Raw genomic sequence first — 20,918 nt, forward strand, 5'->3', positions numbered from 1 at the left:
TGATTTGAAGTACTTTTACCCTGGATTCAGGTTTACCCAGTTTCCATGAATTCCCAGAGACTATGAGGACTGCAGGGAACTGATACAGAGTTGGGATTCCTGTGTTTTGTTGGAGTATATGGTGACAGCCCAATTCAGTATTGCCTGCTCCAACTCCCCCCCCCCCCCCAGACTCAGAATGTTTGAGCTTATTGCAACCTCCTGCTGTTATGTGTCTGCATATCTAGTCTTGGTGTAAAGTGTCTGTTATTGTGTGAGTCATCTATTGTCCTTTTGTAAGTCAGGATGTGATTACAATCTTGTTTAACCATTGTCTGATGTTTGTCTCGTATAATATTTGTTTCTATTGATTATGTGGTGACTACCCCCTTTTTGTTGAAAATGTATAAAAGCTGTGTTTTCTGTGCAATGAAGCAGTTCCTATTTTGATCCACAAGCATTCAGTCTTGGCTAATGTTCTTGGGGGTAGCTATAACAACTTGCAGCGGCCGTTATTCTAATAGCGGCAGGTATCCAGTGGAGGTTCATGGGTTGGCGTTTGGTGGGAGGAAGCTGACTTTAGCGTGTATACCCAGTCTGGGGTACCGAAACCCGCTACAATGTGACAGTCATCAGCCAATCACAAAATGAATATGTATATACTTTGTACTTTCTCAGTAGGAGCTGGAGCCTTAGAAAGTGTGCATATAATAAGAATGTGCATGTTTAGATAATGGAAGTTTACTCAATTTTTTTTTTTATTCCATGCTTTATCTAAATCATGAAACTTTAATTTTGACCTTATTGGCTCTTTAACTGATTTTAATGCAGTTGTTGATTATATCTTTAGTTACTCATGAATAGCAGCCAACTCAGCTCCAGCAGAGCTTCATCATTTAGTACTGCAGTAATGGATGAGTCAACAGGTTATGGGTTATCAGAGGTCTTTGAGTTATGTAATGAATCTGATGATTTGGATTAATCTGTGGAAAAAAATACATTGAATGTGAAAAACTCTGACAGCACATAGGCAGCCAGTGCAGTGTGTATCCAGCAGACTGTGTTTGCACAAGCTAGGCCACAGGTAGTGGCATCAGCCTCACCACGTTTAGTGCATTCTTTACATTCTCTCCTAAAGCGGTAAAGAAGATTAAGCAAGGGTGGCTTATAGAGGTAGAGAAAGTCATGATGACTGGGCAAGTTATAAGAATTAAAAGAAGCCAGCTTCCTATGAGGAATAGTAGAGTTGCTTTTAGGTTGTTTTTTATTATTAAGAGGTAATTTTAAAATACTGCTGAGTTGATACGGAACCCTATACTGCATTTTGCTGCCTGTATTCTGTCCAGCCTTGTGCTATGTGATTCAGTATCAGACATCTAGTCTGTAGGGCTAATATCCAGTTTGTAGGGGCCATTTCCAGTTCAGATCCATTGGCAGTAACAAATACTTTCACGAAAATTGTTAAAAGGTCACACTGTAATTTTAAGATTTGTTTTCTTCTACCAGTGGAGGCAGCCATCCCACAGTTGGCATCAATATGAAAAATTAGGTTAATCAAAAATGTTGCTCAATGTGTTGCCAAATTTTGTTGATTAGTCCAGCACTAACCAATCAATGTCAGCACTTTATAGGTGTGATGCAGACACTTACACAACATTTTTGGGTGCCAGGTACCTCCTTAAAATTTCTGTAGACCAGAATAGATACAAAGGTGCAAGTGTGCCATACCCTGCTTGTGAGCAGGGGGCGGGGGCTGTATGTAGCTGTGTTATAGCTTTAATAAGGTTTATTAGTTATAGTATAGTTTATTATAGTTAGTTATTTTTTTACATTAGGCAGTTAGATGGGCGTTACAAGGGAAGTGTAAGCAGTATTAGGGACTTAGATGGGTGTTTCATGGGGTGTGTAGGTTATGCGTGATGTAGGTGTAGGCAGTCAGGGGGAGTTAGCTGAGCGGTGCAGGTCGAATGTAGGTTAGCAGTGACGTAGGTGTAGCAGGTCGGTAGGATGTAGCGTGGCGGACCAAGGGGAGTGTAGCTTAGGCGTGATGTAGAAATAGGTGTTTAGGGGGAGTTAGCGAGGCGTGCTAGTGGGAGTAGCCTGCACTTTGTTCAGACACATTGAAAAAGATTGATATGTTCAAAGTAGTGAAGTGCAGGTTGCAAGGGTGATAGCGGCCATATTTGTCTTGCCAGTTATCAGCTGCCGAGACAAACATCACTTGAGCTAGTTAGTGTAGGTGTTATTAAACTTAGGACCCCACGGCAATATTTGAAGTGTGCCTACACAGAAACACATTTTTAGTTTCCGTGACTACACTGTTTGTGCCGTGTAAGCACACTTTAAAAAGCCCCCCCCCCCTGCAGTATAATGCCAATGAGCTGCAATGTTGTTGATTGTTGATGGTGATGTTAGGCTCCCATTGACTTCAATGGGAGACATATCGCCGCTCGCCGGCATTGCTCAGACACGCCCCTTTTTAACATTCTGACAGATCGTCAAGCTGCAATGCTGATGAGTTCAGCTAAGCAGTTTCTCGACGGTCCGTTGATGTTTTAAATATCGGGGTCTGAGACTAAGGTTTGGAAATTGAGGTTTGTACAGTGGGTTTTTGTAAATGTGGTTTGTACATTGAGTTCTGCAAATTTGGACTAACTTTAAAACCTTTCTCACTTAGCAGTTTCCCCATTTACAGTGTAATTTTGTCTGGGGAAAAAACAACAGATTTCTCCTCAATTTGGTTGGCCCAGAAGGTAGCGTCTCTTCCCCTTTCTTATTTTATTAGGGGCTCAGTTCCAACGCAATGTAAAATAGTCAGTAGTAGTCATTGGGCTAAATTAATGGATGCTAATTGCAGAGTGGGCTCTTCGCTCAGGTGAGATAATGTTTATAATTTATTGAGGCTAGATCTAGCCTTAAGATTCATAACACAGTACAATAGCAACCACAGATTTATTAAAGAAGCTCTTGGCAAATATTGGTTCATTCTATTAAAAGATCCAGCATTTAAAGAGATTCTAGTGGACACTCCATTATGCACGTTCAGAAGAGCTCCAACACTCAAAAATAAGCTAGCACCTAGCAAAATAGAAATGAAAAAATCCTTTAGGAATCCACGCTCTAACTGTACTGAGAAACCTTTTTTAAATAAGAAGGGCACTTTCAAATGTGGAAAGAAATTGTCTGGTCTATGAAAGCATATAGCATCTGGTACTGATAGTTTCAAATCTAATGTGACCAAAGAGAGTTTTGGTATCAAGTCTAGAATCACATGTGATTCATCTTTTGTTGTTTATATTCTAGAATGCATTTGTGGGCTGCAGTATACAGGCAGATCCTCTAGACCCATCAAAAAGAGATGGAGAGAACATCTTCGAAATTGTAAAAATGCCTTCCTTGAACATAGTGTTCCCAGACATGTGTCATGTAATCATGCCTCTGAGACAGATACTCTCTAGATTACACCCATTGAGCTTTTTCCTAGGTCTTACATGTATCATGACAACCCTCTAATGCCCTTAATAAAGATGGTGGCCACTGGCTCTTTTACTTCCTGTAATTTCCCACCTTAAAATGCCATTACATGTATCATGGCAATCCTCTAATATCCTTAATAAAGATGGTGGCTACTGGCTCTTTTACTTTTTGTAATTTCACACCTTAAAATGCTATTACATGTATCATGGCAATCCTCTAATGCCCTTAATAAAGATGGTGGCTACTGACTCTTTCACTTCCGGTTCAGGCTCTGAGGTCACAGCCGGTTGCATGATGGAATTCTGGGACATGTAGTTCTGATATATTGATTTATTGTCAATTTATACTAATATGCTCGAGTCTACATTAAATCTAAAATAAATAAAAGCTGCTAGTATTAGGGATTGTCCATATCGGTAGGTATATACCTCTAATGTAATTCACATTGTAAATACAATACATTTATAAATAAGAATAATAGGATAGAGTACAATTAAGAGTTTATACAATTGGATGAAAGGTAATGATAAAACCACATATATTTAATAGACAGAAAATCTCACTAAAAAGAAGAAATTTTGCAAAACATTATAGAAAGACAGTAAAAACAAAATAGTTTTATAAATAGCATTTAAAAACATTAAAAAAAAACATTAGAAAACTGTAAAAAATTGGTGCGATGTAAAAACATATTGATGATTTAAACTAAGTAGAAGTATAAAAAATGAAAGTATATGAAGTATAAAAAGTGAAAAGTGAATCAAACTGTAGGAGGGGGAGTTATATCAATATTTTCAAATTGAAATTTATTTTAAAATTAAAGTTGTAACAAAATAATTTGGTTAAAACAATGAAATACTATGAAATCAGCATTTCATTTATGTTTAATAGCTAATAAATGTTACCTGATTCTGTCTTTGACACTCTGTGTTGTCTGTCCAACATATTGGAGGCGACAACCACATTCTAACAGATAAATTACCCCTTTGTCCTGACATCGAATGATATCGTTGATCTTAAAAACCTCTTGGCTAATATTTGATTCAAATGTGTCACCCTTGATACCATGCTGACAAGCTTTACACCATCCACAAGGGAAGAAACCTTTTAGACTCTCCCCTTTAATATTAGTCTCAAATAATCTCTTTTCTGTTTTTTTGTAGACTTGGTGCTAGCATTGTCTTGAGGTTTTCAGATTTACGATAGATAAATTTTGTTGCATTACTTAATTTTTCACCTATTATATTATCTTGTTTCAATAGGTACCAATTGTTCTTAATTATACGTTCAATTAGAATACAATTCTCAAGTTTACCTATGAATTTAGCCATACTAATATAATGTTTTTAGACCTATTTATAGAGATAGAAAATGGTAAAATCAAAACTTCCACATTTTTTAAAAAAAGTCGACTGTAACAACTACATTCATCAATCAAGCTGCCATCACCCTACTTGGAAAAACAACATACCAAAGGGACAATTATTTGGAGTTAAGAAAAATTGTTCAAAGACAGAAAAGTGGTTGGAACAGTCGAGTCTTCTGAAAGACAGATTTTTGGAAAGAGGTTATTCAGAAGATGTGTTAGTGAATACCATGAAAACTGTCAATACAATAGACAGAGAATCTCTTTTGGTAAATAAAAATAAAAATAAACTAAGTGAGAATGAAAATGAGATAATTGTCCCACTGATTACAAAATATAGTGTGAATTGTATTCTAATTGTACGTATAATTAAGAACAATTGGTACCTATTGAAACAAGATAATATAATTGGTGAGAAATTAAGTAATGCAACAAAATTTATCTATTGTAAATCTGAAAACCTCAAGACAATGCTAGCACCAAGTCGACAAAAAACAGAAAAGAGATTATTTGAGACTAATATTAAAGGGGAGAGACTAAAAGGTTTCTTCCCTTGTGGATGGTGTAAAGCTTGTCAGCATGGTATCAAGGGTGACACATTTAAATCAAATATTAGCCAAGAGGTTTTTAAGATCAATGATATCATTCGATGTCAGGACAAAGGGGTAATTTATCTGTTAGAATGTGGTTATGGCCTCCAATATGTTGGACAGACATCATGGAGTGTCAAGGACAGAATCAGGGAACATTTATGTAAAGTACCAAAACAATGGAGAGAGGGAGATTATGGTAAAAGACTACTACAGGCTGAGGCAAAATTGATTTTTTACATAGATAGTATATATCCACAGGGCCTAAATGCTGATTTCGAAGTCTTTTATCTTTGAAACTTAATTAATTTGATACAACTTTAATTTTAAAATAAATTTCAATTTGAAAATATTGATACAACTCCCCCTCCTACAGTTTGATTCACTTTTTATACTTCATATACTTTAATTTTTTATACTTCTACTTAGTATAAATCATCAATATGTTTTTACATCTCACCATTTTTTACTGTTTTCCTTTTGAGAAAGGCCCAGCTTTGGGGCCGAAACACGTTGATGTACATGTTATAAGTACTCACTGCTCGAGTTTACATATAGGGTAAGCATATTTTCAATCAAGTTTATATTCATATTAGAATTATTGCACTATGTGATTTTTGTTTTTAACAGGTACTGCAATTTTTGAATCCTATTAGATTTCTTATTCACTTTTTTCACCTGATTCACATTTCTCCAATTTTTATTTTTATTTTTTAATTTTTATTTTCATTTTTATCATATATTTTTGATAACCATTTTTATTTTGATTTTTTATTTCTTGGATACCCCATCATACACAAATGATTAATTGGATTCACAAGGGCACCGGATCTGTTACACAGGACATTTGTTAAGGATATCATCACTTATTAAAACTTTTTATATCATTTGGGACTTTTAATACACATTGTTTTGTGTTTACATGTTTTGGTATTCCCCTCTATCCTGAGGGGCACTTACTCTATTGTTTTTAACTATTTTTTATTTTTTTTCAATCAAATTGTTATATGTACATATGGTACCCTATTTTATGTGAATGTAATAAATGTATTTGAATATTTTAATATTATTTTGTTATTCTGATACTTTAGCCTATAGCTAGCGCTCCCTCTTTCTATATTTATAATAATTTTGTTAGCTTTTAGGGGTCTCACTTAGGGAGCTTGTATCTGTATGGATGTTGGCGCTGTATATTCCCTATTAAACACTATCGGCTAGATTACAAGTTTTGTCGGTAAAAACTTTCGTTGCTAATGAGCCTTTTTTTTTTCGGCGTACAATTTAAACAACACTGGTATTACAAGTTTTCTGAATGGCTGCGTTAGCCTCAGAAAAGTGAGCGTTGAGCAACTTTAGTGCCACTTCTACCTGTAATGCCAGCGTTGCTTATGGTAGTGGTAAGCTGGCAAAACGTGCTCATGCACGATCTCCCCATAGGAAACAATAGGGCTGAGATGGCTGAGAAAAAAACCTAACACCTGCAAAAAAGCAGCGTTCAGCTCCTAACGCAGCCCCATTGTTTCCTATGGGAAAACACTTTCTAAGTCTACACCTAACACCCTAACATGAACCCCGAGTCTAAACACCCCTAACCTTACACTTATTAATCCCTAATCTGCCGCCTCTGACATCCTCGTCACCTGCATTATATTATTAACCCCTAATCTGCCGCTCCGGACACCGCCGCCACCTACATTATACCTATGAACCCCTAATCTGCTGCCCCTAACATTGCCGACACCTACATTATATTTATTAACCCCTAATCTGCCCCCCCCAATGTCGCCGCCACCTACCTACACTTATTAACCCCTAATCTGCCGACCGGACATCGCAGCCACTATAATAAATGTATTAACCCCTAAACCGCCGCACTCCCGCCTCGCAAACACTATAATGTTATTAATCCCTAATCTGCCGTCCCTAACATCGCCGCCACCTACCTACAATTATTAACCCCTAATCTGCCTCCCCCAACGTCGCCGCTACTATAATAAAGTTATTACACCCTAAACCTAAGTCTAACCCTAACACCTCCCTAACTTAAATATAATTTAAATAAATCTAAATAAAATTGCTATAATTAAATAAATTAATCCTATTTAAAACTAAATACTTAGCTATAAAATAAACCCTAATATAGCTACAATACAACTATTAGTTACATTGTAGCTATTTTAGGATTTATTTTTATTTTACAGGCAACTTTGTATTTATTTTAACTAGGTACAATAGCTATTAAGAGCAGAAAAAGAGAGGCGCCTTATGGGACAGTATCGTGGTGTCACAATGGGTACAGGATAGAACGAACAGCACACACAGATGGCAAGGTACTCACAAGTGAGATGGCATAAACGTATGCCAGACTAGACAGGACGGAACCTTAGTCGTCCGCCAGACGGTCCAATGGGAACAAGGCTCCGGCACTCCAGTGGTCCAATCCGCAGCAACGGGAAATCACAACGTCAGAGACCCACAGCGTCTGTGGGAGGACTACTGGCTCGGAGTCCTTGGTGTGAATGGCAGGATACCGAACCAACCAAAAGATCAATTGATGGTAGGCAGAGAGCGGGGGTATCGTAAAAGCAGTTTATTTAAAAATTATTATTAAAACCTGTTTAAAATACTGGTAAATAGTAGAAACAGCAATGCGTTTCTCGACCTTCCGGTCGTTTCATCAGCCTAAATAAACTGCTTTTACGATACCCCCGCTCTCTGCCTACCATCAATTGATCTTTTGGTTGGTTCGGTATCCTGCCATTCACACCAAGGACTCCGAGCCAGTAGTCCTCCCACAGACGCTGTGGGTCTCTGACGTTGTGATTTCCCGCTGCTGCGGATTGGACCACTGGAGTGCCGGAGCCTTGTTCCCATTGGACCGTCTGGCGGACGACTAAGGTTACGTCCTGTCTAGTCTGGCATACGTTTATGCCATCTCACTTGTGAGTACCTTGCCATCTGTTTGTGCTGTTCGTTCTATCCTGTACCCATTGTGACACCACGATACTGTCCCATAAGGCGCCTCTCTTTTTCTGCTCTTACAGATTTTCGCCTTCATTTCTTCCCAAGAGTGCTGCCGTCAGATCCGGTTGCTTGTTGCCGGTACTTTGCCTCTTTCGAGACTGGTTCTCGATTTGTGTTCTGGCCGTCATCTGTGCACACCTCCATAAGGATTCATCCTTTGACTTTTTTACAATAGCTATTAAATAGTTAATAACTATTTAATAGCTACCTAGTTAAAATAATTACAAAATTACCTTTAAAATAAATCATAACCTAAGTTACAAATACACCTAGCACTACACTATCAATAAATTAATTAAATAAATTAACTACAATTATCTAAACTAAAATACAATTAAATAAACTAAACAATATTACAAAAAAAAAAACACTAAATTACAAAAAATAAAAAATATTACAAGAAATTTAATCTAATTACACCTAATCTAATCCCCCTAATAAAATAAAAAAGCCCCCCAAAATAATAAAATTCCCTATCCTCAACAAAATTACAAAGTAATCAGCTCTTTTACCAGCCCTTAAAAGGGCTTTTTGCGGGGCGTTGCCCCAAAGTAATCAGCTCTTTTACCTGTAAAAAAAAAAGAAATACAATACCCCCCCAACATTACAACCCACCACCCACACACCCCTACTCTAAAACCCACCCAATCCCCCCTTAAAAAAACCTAACACTACCCCATTGAAGATCACCCTACCTTGAGCCGTGTTCACCCAGCCGGGCACCGATGGGGCAGAAGAGGACATCCGGACCGGCAGAAGTCTTCATCCTATCCGGGCAGAAGAGGACATCCGGACCGGCAGACATCTTCATCCAGGCAGCATCTTCTATCTTCATCCTTCCGGAGCGGAGCCGAGCCATCTTCTATCCAGCCGACGTGGAGCCATCCTCTTCAATCGAAGTCCTAACGAAGAATGAAGGTTCCTTTAAATGACGTCATCCAAGATGGCGTCCCTCGAATTCCGATTGGCTGATAGGGTTCTTGTTAAGTGCTGACACTTTTTGATATTATTATTAGATTATATTGGTGCAGCCAGTTTATTTGAGTTTTGTTCTCAAATATATATATATTCTTAATTTTGCACCGTTTTTTTTTTTTTTCAGGGAGATACTTAGTTTTACAATAACATTTTTATAAAAACTAGACCGTTATTTAGCATTGCTTGTCTGAGTCACTTTGTTCCTTTTTTCTTTTTCTGTTTTTCTCTTTTTTGGGGTTTTAACCTTTTTGATTTTGTGTTCTAAAATATATTTTTATTTTATTATCTAATAAAGTCAACATAAATGTTGTCTCAATTTGATTATAGTAACTTGTATTTTGTATACACCACTATGAAAAGTGTGCAAAGTCATCCAGGAGTCACTTAACAGCTATGCCTAAAATAAACATGGCTTCTCTTTTTGATTCTATATTACTTAATGAGGGACCAATATTTATGAAACATGTTTGAGATTGTGAAGCCAAGAAGGGTGGTCAACTACTACAACACTTTAGAGAAGCCACACAAATTAACTGTTACATCCAAATAGCACTTTGCTTGTGCAGCCTTTTGGCTTTCACTGAATACCACCTACAGAACAATAATGCCCCTTTTCATGATGTTATAAAACTCTAGTTTAATTGCAATCCAATGCTTTAGTATTTGGCCACCTGGCTGAACTACAGAAAATTATATATAGATTTGTAAACCATGATTGCCCTTTAATTTTTTGTTTGTTTTATTAATGTTACAGAAAACCTTGTCTTAATTCTGGTGAGCTGAATTTATTTTTTACTAAACAAACACCCAGGTATAAATCATGAGACTTTTTCTTTCTCAGTTTTAACACTGATAAAAAAAAAAATGATGTTGATTAACAGATCCCTTTAAAGAAATTGAAACCGAGGGGAATGAGGACTTAGGAGTGGATAGAGCCTGTACCCAGGAGGCACAATATTTTAAGCCAACCCTGCCTATAAAAGTAGTGGATTCAATGGGGCCTAGTTATCAAGCCGTCAACCTCAAATACGCTGGAATTCCGCAGCGTATTTGTGGCGAGGCTGATTCGCCTTAGTTATCAAAGGCTAGAGACTGGCAAAAGTAGAATTTTGTGACGTAAACTTCGATCCGCCGGACTCAGTCTGACACAGATCGATTCTTACGTCACTCCAGATGTTCCGCACACAAATGCGGCACAATCTGACTACTTTTGCTAGTTATCAAAAAACTAGCAGGTACGCTCGATACTTTTACGGCCCAGCGTACCTGGTTTTCAAACCGCCACCCTGGAGTCGGCGGATCCCATAGGAATCAATGGGAGTCTGACCATAGCGAAAGTACAAGTTCGCTGCTGCCCGACATCCCATTGATTCCTATGGGAGATGTCTGCACCTAACACCCTAACATGTACCCCGAGTCTAAACACCCCTAACCTGCCCCCCCTACACCGCCGCAACTAAATAAACTTATTACCCCCTAAACCGCCGCTCCCGGAGCCCACTGCAAGCTACTCTATACATATTAACCCTTAAACCACCGCTCCCGGAGCCCACAGCAAGCTACTTGTGAGGATTTATTATATGATTAATGTGAACCCAGTTGTATCTACTCCACTCAGTCTCACACCAAACCTATGTACCTTGATAAACTAGGAACCTTATTCTGCTCATTGACTGAGGGTGACCTGTTTAGGTCAAAAGTAAATTACAACTAACTTTAGTTGCTGGAGATATGCACAACAATGTGAATGTGCTAATACTCTCCTAATTAATATGATAGCTATTGCTAAACAATAAATAATCTCTTTGGATATTGAATATATTATAACTTTATGTAATTGAAGCTCTGTTAGTATCTCTTTAAATAGAATGTAGCTTATCACTCAGGTACAATGCTTGAATGTTCAGATTAGTATAGTTCATATGCAAACTTATTTATGAATACAGCAGGATTGTTATGGCATTATATTGTATGCAGAAATAACCAGGTTATATGCAGAAGATGTTAAGCATGCAAACTTTCCATTAGTAACGTATATGTATCAGATTGAATTGTTAGTCTAAACAGTCTTTGGAACATATGATATTAGCGTAACTTCGGCAATAACTTTATGTTAAGTACGATACCCATCACTTCATGACCAGCGTGTACTTGTGGAGTCTTTGCTAGCTAGCAATAAGTTGTCCTGAGAAGCAGTGTAGAATCCGGCAACAGAGAGGAGCTGCGACACTGACTCCCGGAGTGCTGATGACGTCAGACGCCGAACTACTGCAGACACGCTGTATGTCAGTTAGCGTTTCAGAATAAAGTATGCTGTCCTGTGATTGAAAAGAACTTTGCAGATATAAAGTTAGTAAACAACTTGATGAAAATAGAGAGAGCTTCTTGAAAGTTATGATCACTCCTCATGCGAATCAAATTACCAAGCATAGTTGAATTAGAGAGGAGGGCTTATAAAGGCATAACGGTCATGTGATATTATGTTTAAAGGGACAGTCAAACGTGGAAAACATGAAGTATAGAGATTGAGAATTACTGTGATATGACAGGACACCCCCCCCTTAACGATCTGCTCCGCAGATCAGGGTTTGGGACGGTCTGGATGTCTGCGATGAAACAGAGATACCAATCTAGGGGCTGATAAGTTAGTGGATGGTTCCCAAGAATCCTCTTCTGATGTATAATTTTTCCACCGGACTAAATACTGTAGAGAATTCTTATAGAATCTAGAATCCAAAATGGAATCAACTTCATATGATACTTCATCCTCAATGAGTGTCGGAACTTGAGTTGTCAAGACTTGATCTCTGACTGGAACATAAGGTTTCAAAAGGGATACATGAAATGTTGGATGTATCTTAAAAGAATCTGGTAGTTGTAAAGTGACAGTATTAGCATTAACAACCCTAATAATTTTGTAAGGACCAATGAACAGAGAACCAAGCTTTTTACTGGGAATGTGAAGCTTCAAGTGTTTAGAAGACAACCAAACTAGATCTCCCACCTTATAATCAGGAGGTTTCGTTCTCCTTAAGTCATAATAACGTTTTTGCTTTTCTTGAGATTGTAGTAAAATCTGTTTTAGTTGAATGAATCCTTCAGCAATCGTATTCACAGTGTCATTCACCAAAGGACAAGAACTTTCTGATCTTTGAAGAAGATGATAAGAGGGATGAAACCCATAGTTGATGACAAATGGAGTTGTATTGGTAGATGAATTAATGGTGTTATTATAGGAGAATTCAGCAGTAGGTAGAAGAGAAGACCAGTTGTCTTGCTGAAATGTACAGTAGCATCTTAGATATTGCTCTAAACTCTGATTAGTCCTTTCGGTCTGACCGTTTGTTTGAGGATGGTAAGCTGAACTCAAACGGCGATCAATATGCAAACTAGAGCAGAATTGTGTCCAAAATCGAGAGGTAAATTGTGTACCCCTGTCAGTCGTAATAGATTTAGGTAACCCATGCAATCTGACAATATGTTTGATGAACAATTCTGCTGTTTCTGAAGCTGTTGGCAAAGTGTGAATAGGTATAAAATGTGCCATTTTTGAAAAGAGATCCACAACAACCAGGATGACTGTGTTGTTAGAAGAGGGAGATAGATCGACAATGAAGTCTAGGGCAATATCTTGCCAAGGTCTGTCAGCGATTGGAAGAGATAAAAGTAAACCATAAGGGTGAATTCTTTGAGATTTACATTTGGTACATACAGCACACCCTTGTATGTATTGTTTTACAGACTGAATCATATGTGGCCACCAGAAATCCCTTTGAATTAAATGAAGAATTTTCTTGAAACCAGGATGTCCTGAAAGTGGAATATCATGTGCCATAGCTAAAATGTCATTCCTAAGAGATTCTGGAACATACAGTGCATGACCATGGTAGAAAAATCCATCATTACCTTTATGAATCCTAGAATCATTAATCAATGGATCATTCTGTTGTTGTTCTTTGAGAATAGATGTTTTCCCCACTAAGAGGCCAATGAATTTTTCTGGTGGTATTATTGAGTTTAGTTCAGAACTCTCAGTTAATGAAGTTGAATATCTAGATAGAGCATCTGCCTTTGTATTTCTTACTCCTGGACGATAAGTGATTAGAAAATCAAATCTAGTAAAGAATAAACTCCATCTGACTTGTCTGGAAGAAAGACTTTTATTAGTTTTTAGATATTGTAGATTACGATGATCTGTAAATATGATGATTGGAAATCTTGCCCCTTCTAGTAGATGTCTCCAAAATTCGAATGCAGCCTTGATGGCTAGAAGTTCTTTTTCCCCAATTGGGTAATTAATTTCGGCTGAATTCATAACCCGAGAATAATATGCGACAGGATGAAGCATGTTGGTAGAAGAATCTCTTTGAGACAGAATGGCTCCTATTGCAAATTCGGATGCATCTACTTCTAATGTATATTGTTTAGATGGATCTGGGAATTGTAGGATTGGAGCGGTAATGAAACTATGTTTGAGAGCATTAAAAGAATCATCTGCCTGTTGGTTCCAGTGGTATTTGTGGTTCTTTCGGGTGAGTAGTGTGAGAGGTTTTGCGATAGTAGAGAAACCTTTAATAAATTTTCTATAAAAATTTGAGAATCCTAAGAACCTCTGGAGCTCTTTCTTATTTTTTGGAATAGGCCAGTTAGTGATAGCTTGTACTTTGTTGTCCTCCATGGATATTCCTTTTGGTGAAATATGATACCCCAGGAAAGAAATAGTATCAGAATTGAATATACATTTTTCTGCCTTAACATATAAGTTGTTTTGTCTTAATCTTGAAAGAACTGTTCTGACATGTTGTATGTGATCCTCTTTGGAATTTGAATAAATGAGAATATCGTCCAAATAAATGACAATGTATGTGTCAAGTAAATCTTTGAAAACATCATTAATGAAAAACTGAAAAGTTGCAGGTGCATTGCACAAACCAAAAGGCATGACACAATACTCGTAGAGACCATACCTAGTACGAAAGGCAGTTAACCATTCATCACCTTTGCGAATTCTAATTAAATTATATGCACCTCTTAAATCCAGTTTGGTGAAAATGGTAGCACCCTGTAACCTCTCTATGAGTTCTGGAATAAGAGGTAAAGGATATCTATTTTTTATTGTACAGTTGTTCAGTTGTCTATAGTCAATTATAGGCCTGAGACTGTCATCTTTATTCTTCACGAAAAAGATCCCGGCACCAGCTGAAGATGTAGAAGGCCGAATAAAACCTTTCTTTAGATTTTCCTCAAGATATCCTTTGAGATGAAGCAGTTCTGGTTCAGAGAGTGGATATATACGACCATAAGGAATTTTACTGTTTGGTTTTAAATCGATAGGACAGTCGTAAGGTCTGTGGGGAGGTAGAGATTGAGCCTCAACCTTATCAAAAACATCATAAAAATCTGAGTACTCTGTTGGTATATTTGTCATATCTACCTGTAATATAGTTTGTGATTGTGTACAGTGTGTTTTACAATATGGTGTGTCGAAGGAAATAGTACCACTATTCCATGAGATGGTTGGTTGATGTTTCTTTAGCCATGAGAGTCCTAGAATTATGGGGTACAAAGGAGAATGAATAACCTCGAAGGTACACAATTCAGAGTGACCTGATGGAAATGTTAATGATAATGGAACTGTATGATGGGTAACAGGACCTGAATTGATAAAAGAACCATCAACGACTCGAATAGGTAATGCAATTAATTTTTTAATTATAGGAATCTTGTGATTTTCAACAAAAGATGAATTAATGAAATTATTAGTTGCTCCTGAATCGATTACCACCTGGGCTTTAAGTTGATGTTGATCCCACTGTAGACAAACAGAAAGAGTAAAGTGAGATGAGTTTTTTATAACAGTCTCATTTAAATGAGCTATCTCTTGCTTACCCTTTTTTGATTTTAACAGAATTGGACACTCCTTTACTCCGTGGTCCTTAGCAGCACAATATAAACAAAGATTATGTTGTCATCGTCTAGCCTTTTCTTCTGGTTTAAGAGGACCTTTGACAAAACCTATCTCCATAGGCTCATCTGTTGATCGGACAGTGGAAACTGAATGAGAGCTATAGGCTTTCTTGGTAGATAATTCTGATGACCCTCTTTCAATCTTCCTTTCCCTCAAATGACGATCAATAGATATAGACAAGGTCATAAGATTTTCTAAGTCCTTAGGAATAACCACACGTGCCAATTCATCTTTTAGAGCATCCGCTAATCCAATACGGAATTGGTTTGTCAAAGCTGGGTTATTCCACTGTGTGTCAGGTGCCCATCTTTTGAAATCAGTTATATATTCTTCTACAGGGCGTCTACCTTGTCGCAAATGTCTGATAGAATTTTCTGCTGAAGCTTGTTTGTCATGATCTTCATATAGTAAGGACATGGCATTAAAAAATGATTCTAATGAGTTTAAGATAGGATCTTCTTTCTCATAGTATGCATTAGCCCATGCCTTGGCTTCACCAGTGAGATAAGAAATTACCGTTAGAACTTTAACCCTTTTGGTAGGATAGATTCTTGGTTTCAATGAAAATAATAAAGTACATGAATTTTTGAAGTCTCTAAATTGAGTTCTGTCTCCAGAAAATCTCTCAGGTGGACATATTTGTGGCTCAGGGGAAACAAGAGGTGATGGTAAAGTTTGAGCAGGTACATGATCCCTAATATATTTTCGTAATTCCTGATTTTCAACTTGGAGGTCCCTAAGACCCTGGATCATTATATCCATATTTTGAGAAAGGGTTCCAACACGGTTGGATAATTCAGTAACATCCATTATAGATACAAGTGGGTTAAGGGTGGCTTGGTAATATGTGAGGATTTATTATATGATTAATGTGAACCCAGTTGTATCTACTCCACTCAGTCTCACACCAAACCTAGGTACCTTGATAAACTAGGAACCTTATTCTGCTCATTGACTGAGGGTGACCTGTTTAGGTAAAAAGTAAATTACAACTAACTTTAGTTGCTGGAGATATGCACAACAATGTGAATGTGCTAATACTCTCCTAATTAATATGATAGCTATTGCTAAACAATAAATAATCTCTTTGGATATTGAATATATTATAACTTTATGTAATTGAAGCTCTGTTAGTATCTCTTTAAATAGAATGTAGCTTATCACTCAGGTACAATGCTTGAATGTTCAGGTTAGTATAGTTCATATGCAAACTTATTTATGAATACAGCAGGATTGTTATGGCATTATATTGTATGCAGAAATAACCAGGTTATATGCAGAAGATGTTAAGCATGCAAACTTTCCATTAGTAACGTATATGTATCAGATTGAATTGTTAGTCTAAACAGTCTTTGGAACATATGATATTAGCGTAACTTCGGCAATAACTTTATGTTAAGTACGATACCCATCACTTCATGACCAGCATGTACTTGTGGAGTCTTTGCTAGCTAGCAATAAGTTGTCCTGAGAAGCAGTGTAGAATCCGGCAACAGAGAGGAGCTGCGACACTGACTCCCGGAGTGCTGATGACGTCAGACGCCGAACTACTGCAGACACGCTGTATGTCAGTTAGCGTTTCAGAATAAAGTATGCTGTCCTGTGATTGAAAAGAACTTTGCAGATATAAAGTTAGTAAACAACGTGATGAAAATAGAGAGAGCTTCTTGAAAGTTATGATCACTCCTCATGCGAATCAAATTACCAAGCATAGTTGAATTAGAGAGGAGGGCTTATAAAGGCATAACGGTCATGTGATATTATGTTTAAAGGGACAGTCAAACGTGGAAAACATGAAGTATAGAGATTGAGAATTACTGTGATATGACACTACTCTATACATATTAACCCCTAAACTGCCGCTCCTGGAGCCCACCGCAACTATAATATATATATATTAACCCCTAAACCGCCGCTCCCGGACCCTGCCGCAACCTATATTAAATTTATTAACCCCTAATCTGCCCCCCCTACACCGTCGCAACCTATAATACATTTATTAACCCCTATCCTGCCCCCCACTACACCGCCGCCACTGTAATAAATTTATTAACCCCTAAACCCAAGTCTAACACTAACCCTAACACCCCCCTAACTTAAATATTAATTAAATACATCTAAATAATATTTCTATTATGAACTAAATTAATCCTATTTAAAACTAAATACTTACCTTTAAAATAAACCCTAATATAGCTACAATATAAATAATAATTATATTGTAGCTATCTTAGGATTTATTTTTATTTTACAGGCATCTTTCAATTTATTTTAACTAGGTACAATAGCTATTAAATAGTTATTAACTATTTAATAGCTTACCTAGCTAAAATAAAGAGAAATTTACCTGTCAAATAAAAACTAACCTAAGTTACAATTACACCTAACACTACACTATACTTTAATAAATTATTCCTATTTAAAACTAAATACTTACCTGTAAAATAAACCCTAATATAGCTACAATGTAATTAATAATTACATTGTAGCTATTTTAGGATTTATATTTATTTTACAGGTAACTTTGTATTTATTTTAGCTAGTTAGAATAGTTATTAAATAGTTATTAACTATTTAATAACTACCTAGCTAAAAGAAATACTAAATTACCTGTAAAATAAATCCTAACCTAAGTTACAATTAAACCTAACACTACACTATCATTACATTAATTAAATAAATTAACTACAAATAACTACAATTAAATACAATTACATAAACTAACTAAAGTACAAAAAATAAAAAAAGCTAAGTTAAAAAAAATAAAAAAATAAGTTACAAACATTTTAAAAATATTACAACAATTTTAAGCTACTTACACCTAATCTAAGCCCCCTAATAAAATAACAAACCCTCCCAAAATAAAAAAATGCCCTACCCTATTCTAAATTAAAAAAGTTCAAAGCTCTTTTACCTTACCTGCCCTTAAAAGGGCCTTTTGTGGGGCATGCCCCAAAGAATTCAGCTCTTTTGCCTGTAAAAGAAAAATACAACCCCCCCCAACATTAAAACCCACCACCCACATACCCCTAATCTAACCCAAACCCCCCTTAAAATAACCTAACACTAATCCCCTGAAGATCATCCTACCTTGAGTTGTCTTCACTCAGCCGAGCAGCGATGGAACCGAAGAGGAGACCCGGAGCGGCAGAAGTTATCCTCCAAGCGGCGCTGAAGAAATCTTCCATCCGATGAAGTGATCCTCCAAGCGGCGCTGAAGAAGTCTTCCATCCGGGCAATGTCATCTTCCAAGAGGCGCTGAAGAAGTCTTCTATCCGGGTGATGTCATCTTCCAAGCGGGGTCTTCAATCTTCATCCCGCCGACGCGGAACATCCTTCTTTACCGACGGACTACCGACGAATGAAGGCTCCTTTAAGGGACGTCATCCAAGATGGCGTCCCTTCAATTCCGATTGGCTGATAGGATTCTATCAGCCAATCGGAATTAAGGTAGGAAAAATCTGATTGGCTGATTGAATCAGCCAATCAGATTCAAGTTCAATCCGATTGGCTGATCCAATCAGCCAATCAGATTGAGCTTGCATTCTATTGGCTGTCCCCCTAAGTCTTACTATCCAGCACACTGGGGAATAGAATAACAGATAATACAGTTACACCCACCATTATTTTATGATGCAAATGATCTATATTAGATTTGAAAGCTGACATATCTCCATTTTATCTTATCCAGGTCTTACTTTCAAACCCAGTGGAAATCTTATCTTACCCAAAGGGGCATTGTGGATGGAACATCTGAGCCAACATTTTCTGAAAAGTTTGATGTTGAGAAACAGGATGAGTTCTACAAATCCCTCAGCTACAGTGGCTGGGGGGGCAGTAGTGGGCATGATGCCCCTATGATTGCTTATGATGCTATCCTTGGTGCAGGTGACAACTGGACAGAGCTTGCTAACCGAGCGTTTTTTCATGGTGGCGATAGTGACTCAACTGCCGCTATTGCGGCTGCATGGTGGGGAGCCATGTACGGATTCAAGGGGGTGCACAAAGCCAACTACGAAAAGCTAGAATACAGAGACAGACTGGAAACTCTAGGAAGTGGCTTGTACCAACTGACATTGTAATAGTACATAAAAAATAGGCTCATTTTAGAAGATGTGTATCATGAATACCTCATTATTTAGATGCTTATGGTTTAAATTTTCTTTAGCTTGTGTGCTAAAAACATTTTTTTTCCAGAAGAAATGTGTTGCTGTGCTTTCCCTTAAATAAGTCAGAACCCCTAATAAATAGTTTCTAAGTTCCACTTGACCAAATGTTATTGCATATCTATTAATCCATTAAGTAAGTTAAAATGTCAGCACAAGAGACAAAAAGCAGGTCCCTCTACCCAGAGCTAGATAAGGTCAATGAGAGGACACTAGTACAACTTGAGACATGCTTTTAACCATATTATGACACTAGATGATGAAAATATGACAACCATGTCATATTTGGTACCAAACTAATTCTCATTATGTCAATGGGAAATTGCTTATATTGGTGTATGTGCTAAATATGTAAAAAGTTATAAGGTGTTCTATAATTTCAGCCAAAGACTCTGAATTTAATGACATGTCGTAAAAAGAGTGGAGTGGATATTTCTAGCCCCTCTGTAAGAAAGTTGGGTCAAGCAATTTGATATGAGAGAAACAGGTGTGTCTAACAATACAAGTTGTTAATTCTACAAGGGAGGCTGTATAACAACAGAGTAAATGACCAATCTCCCTGGCACACATATCTAAAGCTAGTAAAGTATTGGATTCTGTTATTTCTCCTTTTTATTTTTAAAACTGTTTGCTTGTCTATAATTCTATTTGTTAACATCTTTTTATTAATAATGCACTGTGCATAGTTTTTCGCATAATAAATATTCACTTATTAAGTTTTTGCCTTTGTCTAATATTTGAACCACGTTATTGAGACTGGTAGTATTTATACTGTGATTTTAGATTATTTTTTGCTAAATTGCATTCTGGGATTTAATTTGTTAGCCTGGGTTTCTTAAGATTTCCCATATAATCAATCTTAAGTGGTGACAGCTTAGAGATAGTTTAGTGTGGGTGGCATTAAAGGGGAGTTTGGGCATTTTTTCTAATTCTATGACAGACTAGAGAGTGTTGCTAACCCTTGCACCCACTGAACTAAGTCCCAGGCTTGCCTGGAGTGGCTAGACTGTGACAGATTAGTTAAAGTGGAAAGGGTCTGTTAACCCTTTCTGTGCCAAACAAGTGACTGGTGCAGTGTTGGTTAACCCTGGTCGTCACAATGTGTATAATAAACTCACAGCACACAAGACCAAGGAGACCATAGCACCATATTTCACTATCTATATTAATTTATTTAACTTAATTAATTTGATAAACACACTTGAAAAATGCACTGAAATATGTCATCATTTTAGTTAAACCGTTTGTTTTCTCAAATAATATAGAGCTGCCTTATAATGGTGAAGAGACAGCAAATGTAAATAGTTTTAAGCATATATGTTGGTGTTGCATGTAAATAGTTAATCTATGTTACTCAGGTAAACAAAATC

At 37.1% G+C, this 20,918-nt stretch overlaps 1 protein-coding gene across 2 annotated transcripts in view; it reads left to right on the plus strand.

The window, feature by feature from the left end:
* LOC128645637 (ADP-ribosylhydrolase ARH1) overlaps positions 1–20,264 on the plus strand; it is a 54,369-nt gene extending 34,105 nt beyond the window's left edge. For both annotated transcript variants that reach the window (XM_053698762.1, XM_053698761.1), the window contains one exon: positions 19,074–20,264. In XM_053698762.1, coding sequence (XP_053554737.1) covers positions 19,074–19,464 — 391 coding nt within the window. In that variant the 3' untranslated portion in view covers positions 19,465–20,264. The remainder of the gene's footprint in view (positions 1–19,073) is intronic.
* The last annotated feature ends 654 nt before the right edge of the window (positions 20,265–20,918 follow it).

Source organism: Bombina bombina, chromosome 1 (genome assembly GCF_027579735.1).
Source record: "Bombina bombina isolate aBomBom1 chromosome 1, aBomBom1.pri, whole genome shotgun sequence".
Lineage (NCBI taxonomy): Eukaryota > Metazoa > Chordata > Amphibia > Anura > Bombinatoridae > Bombina > Bombina bombina.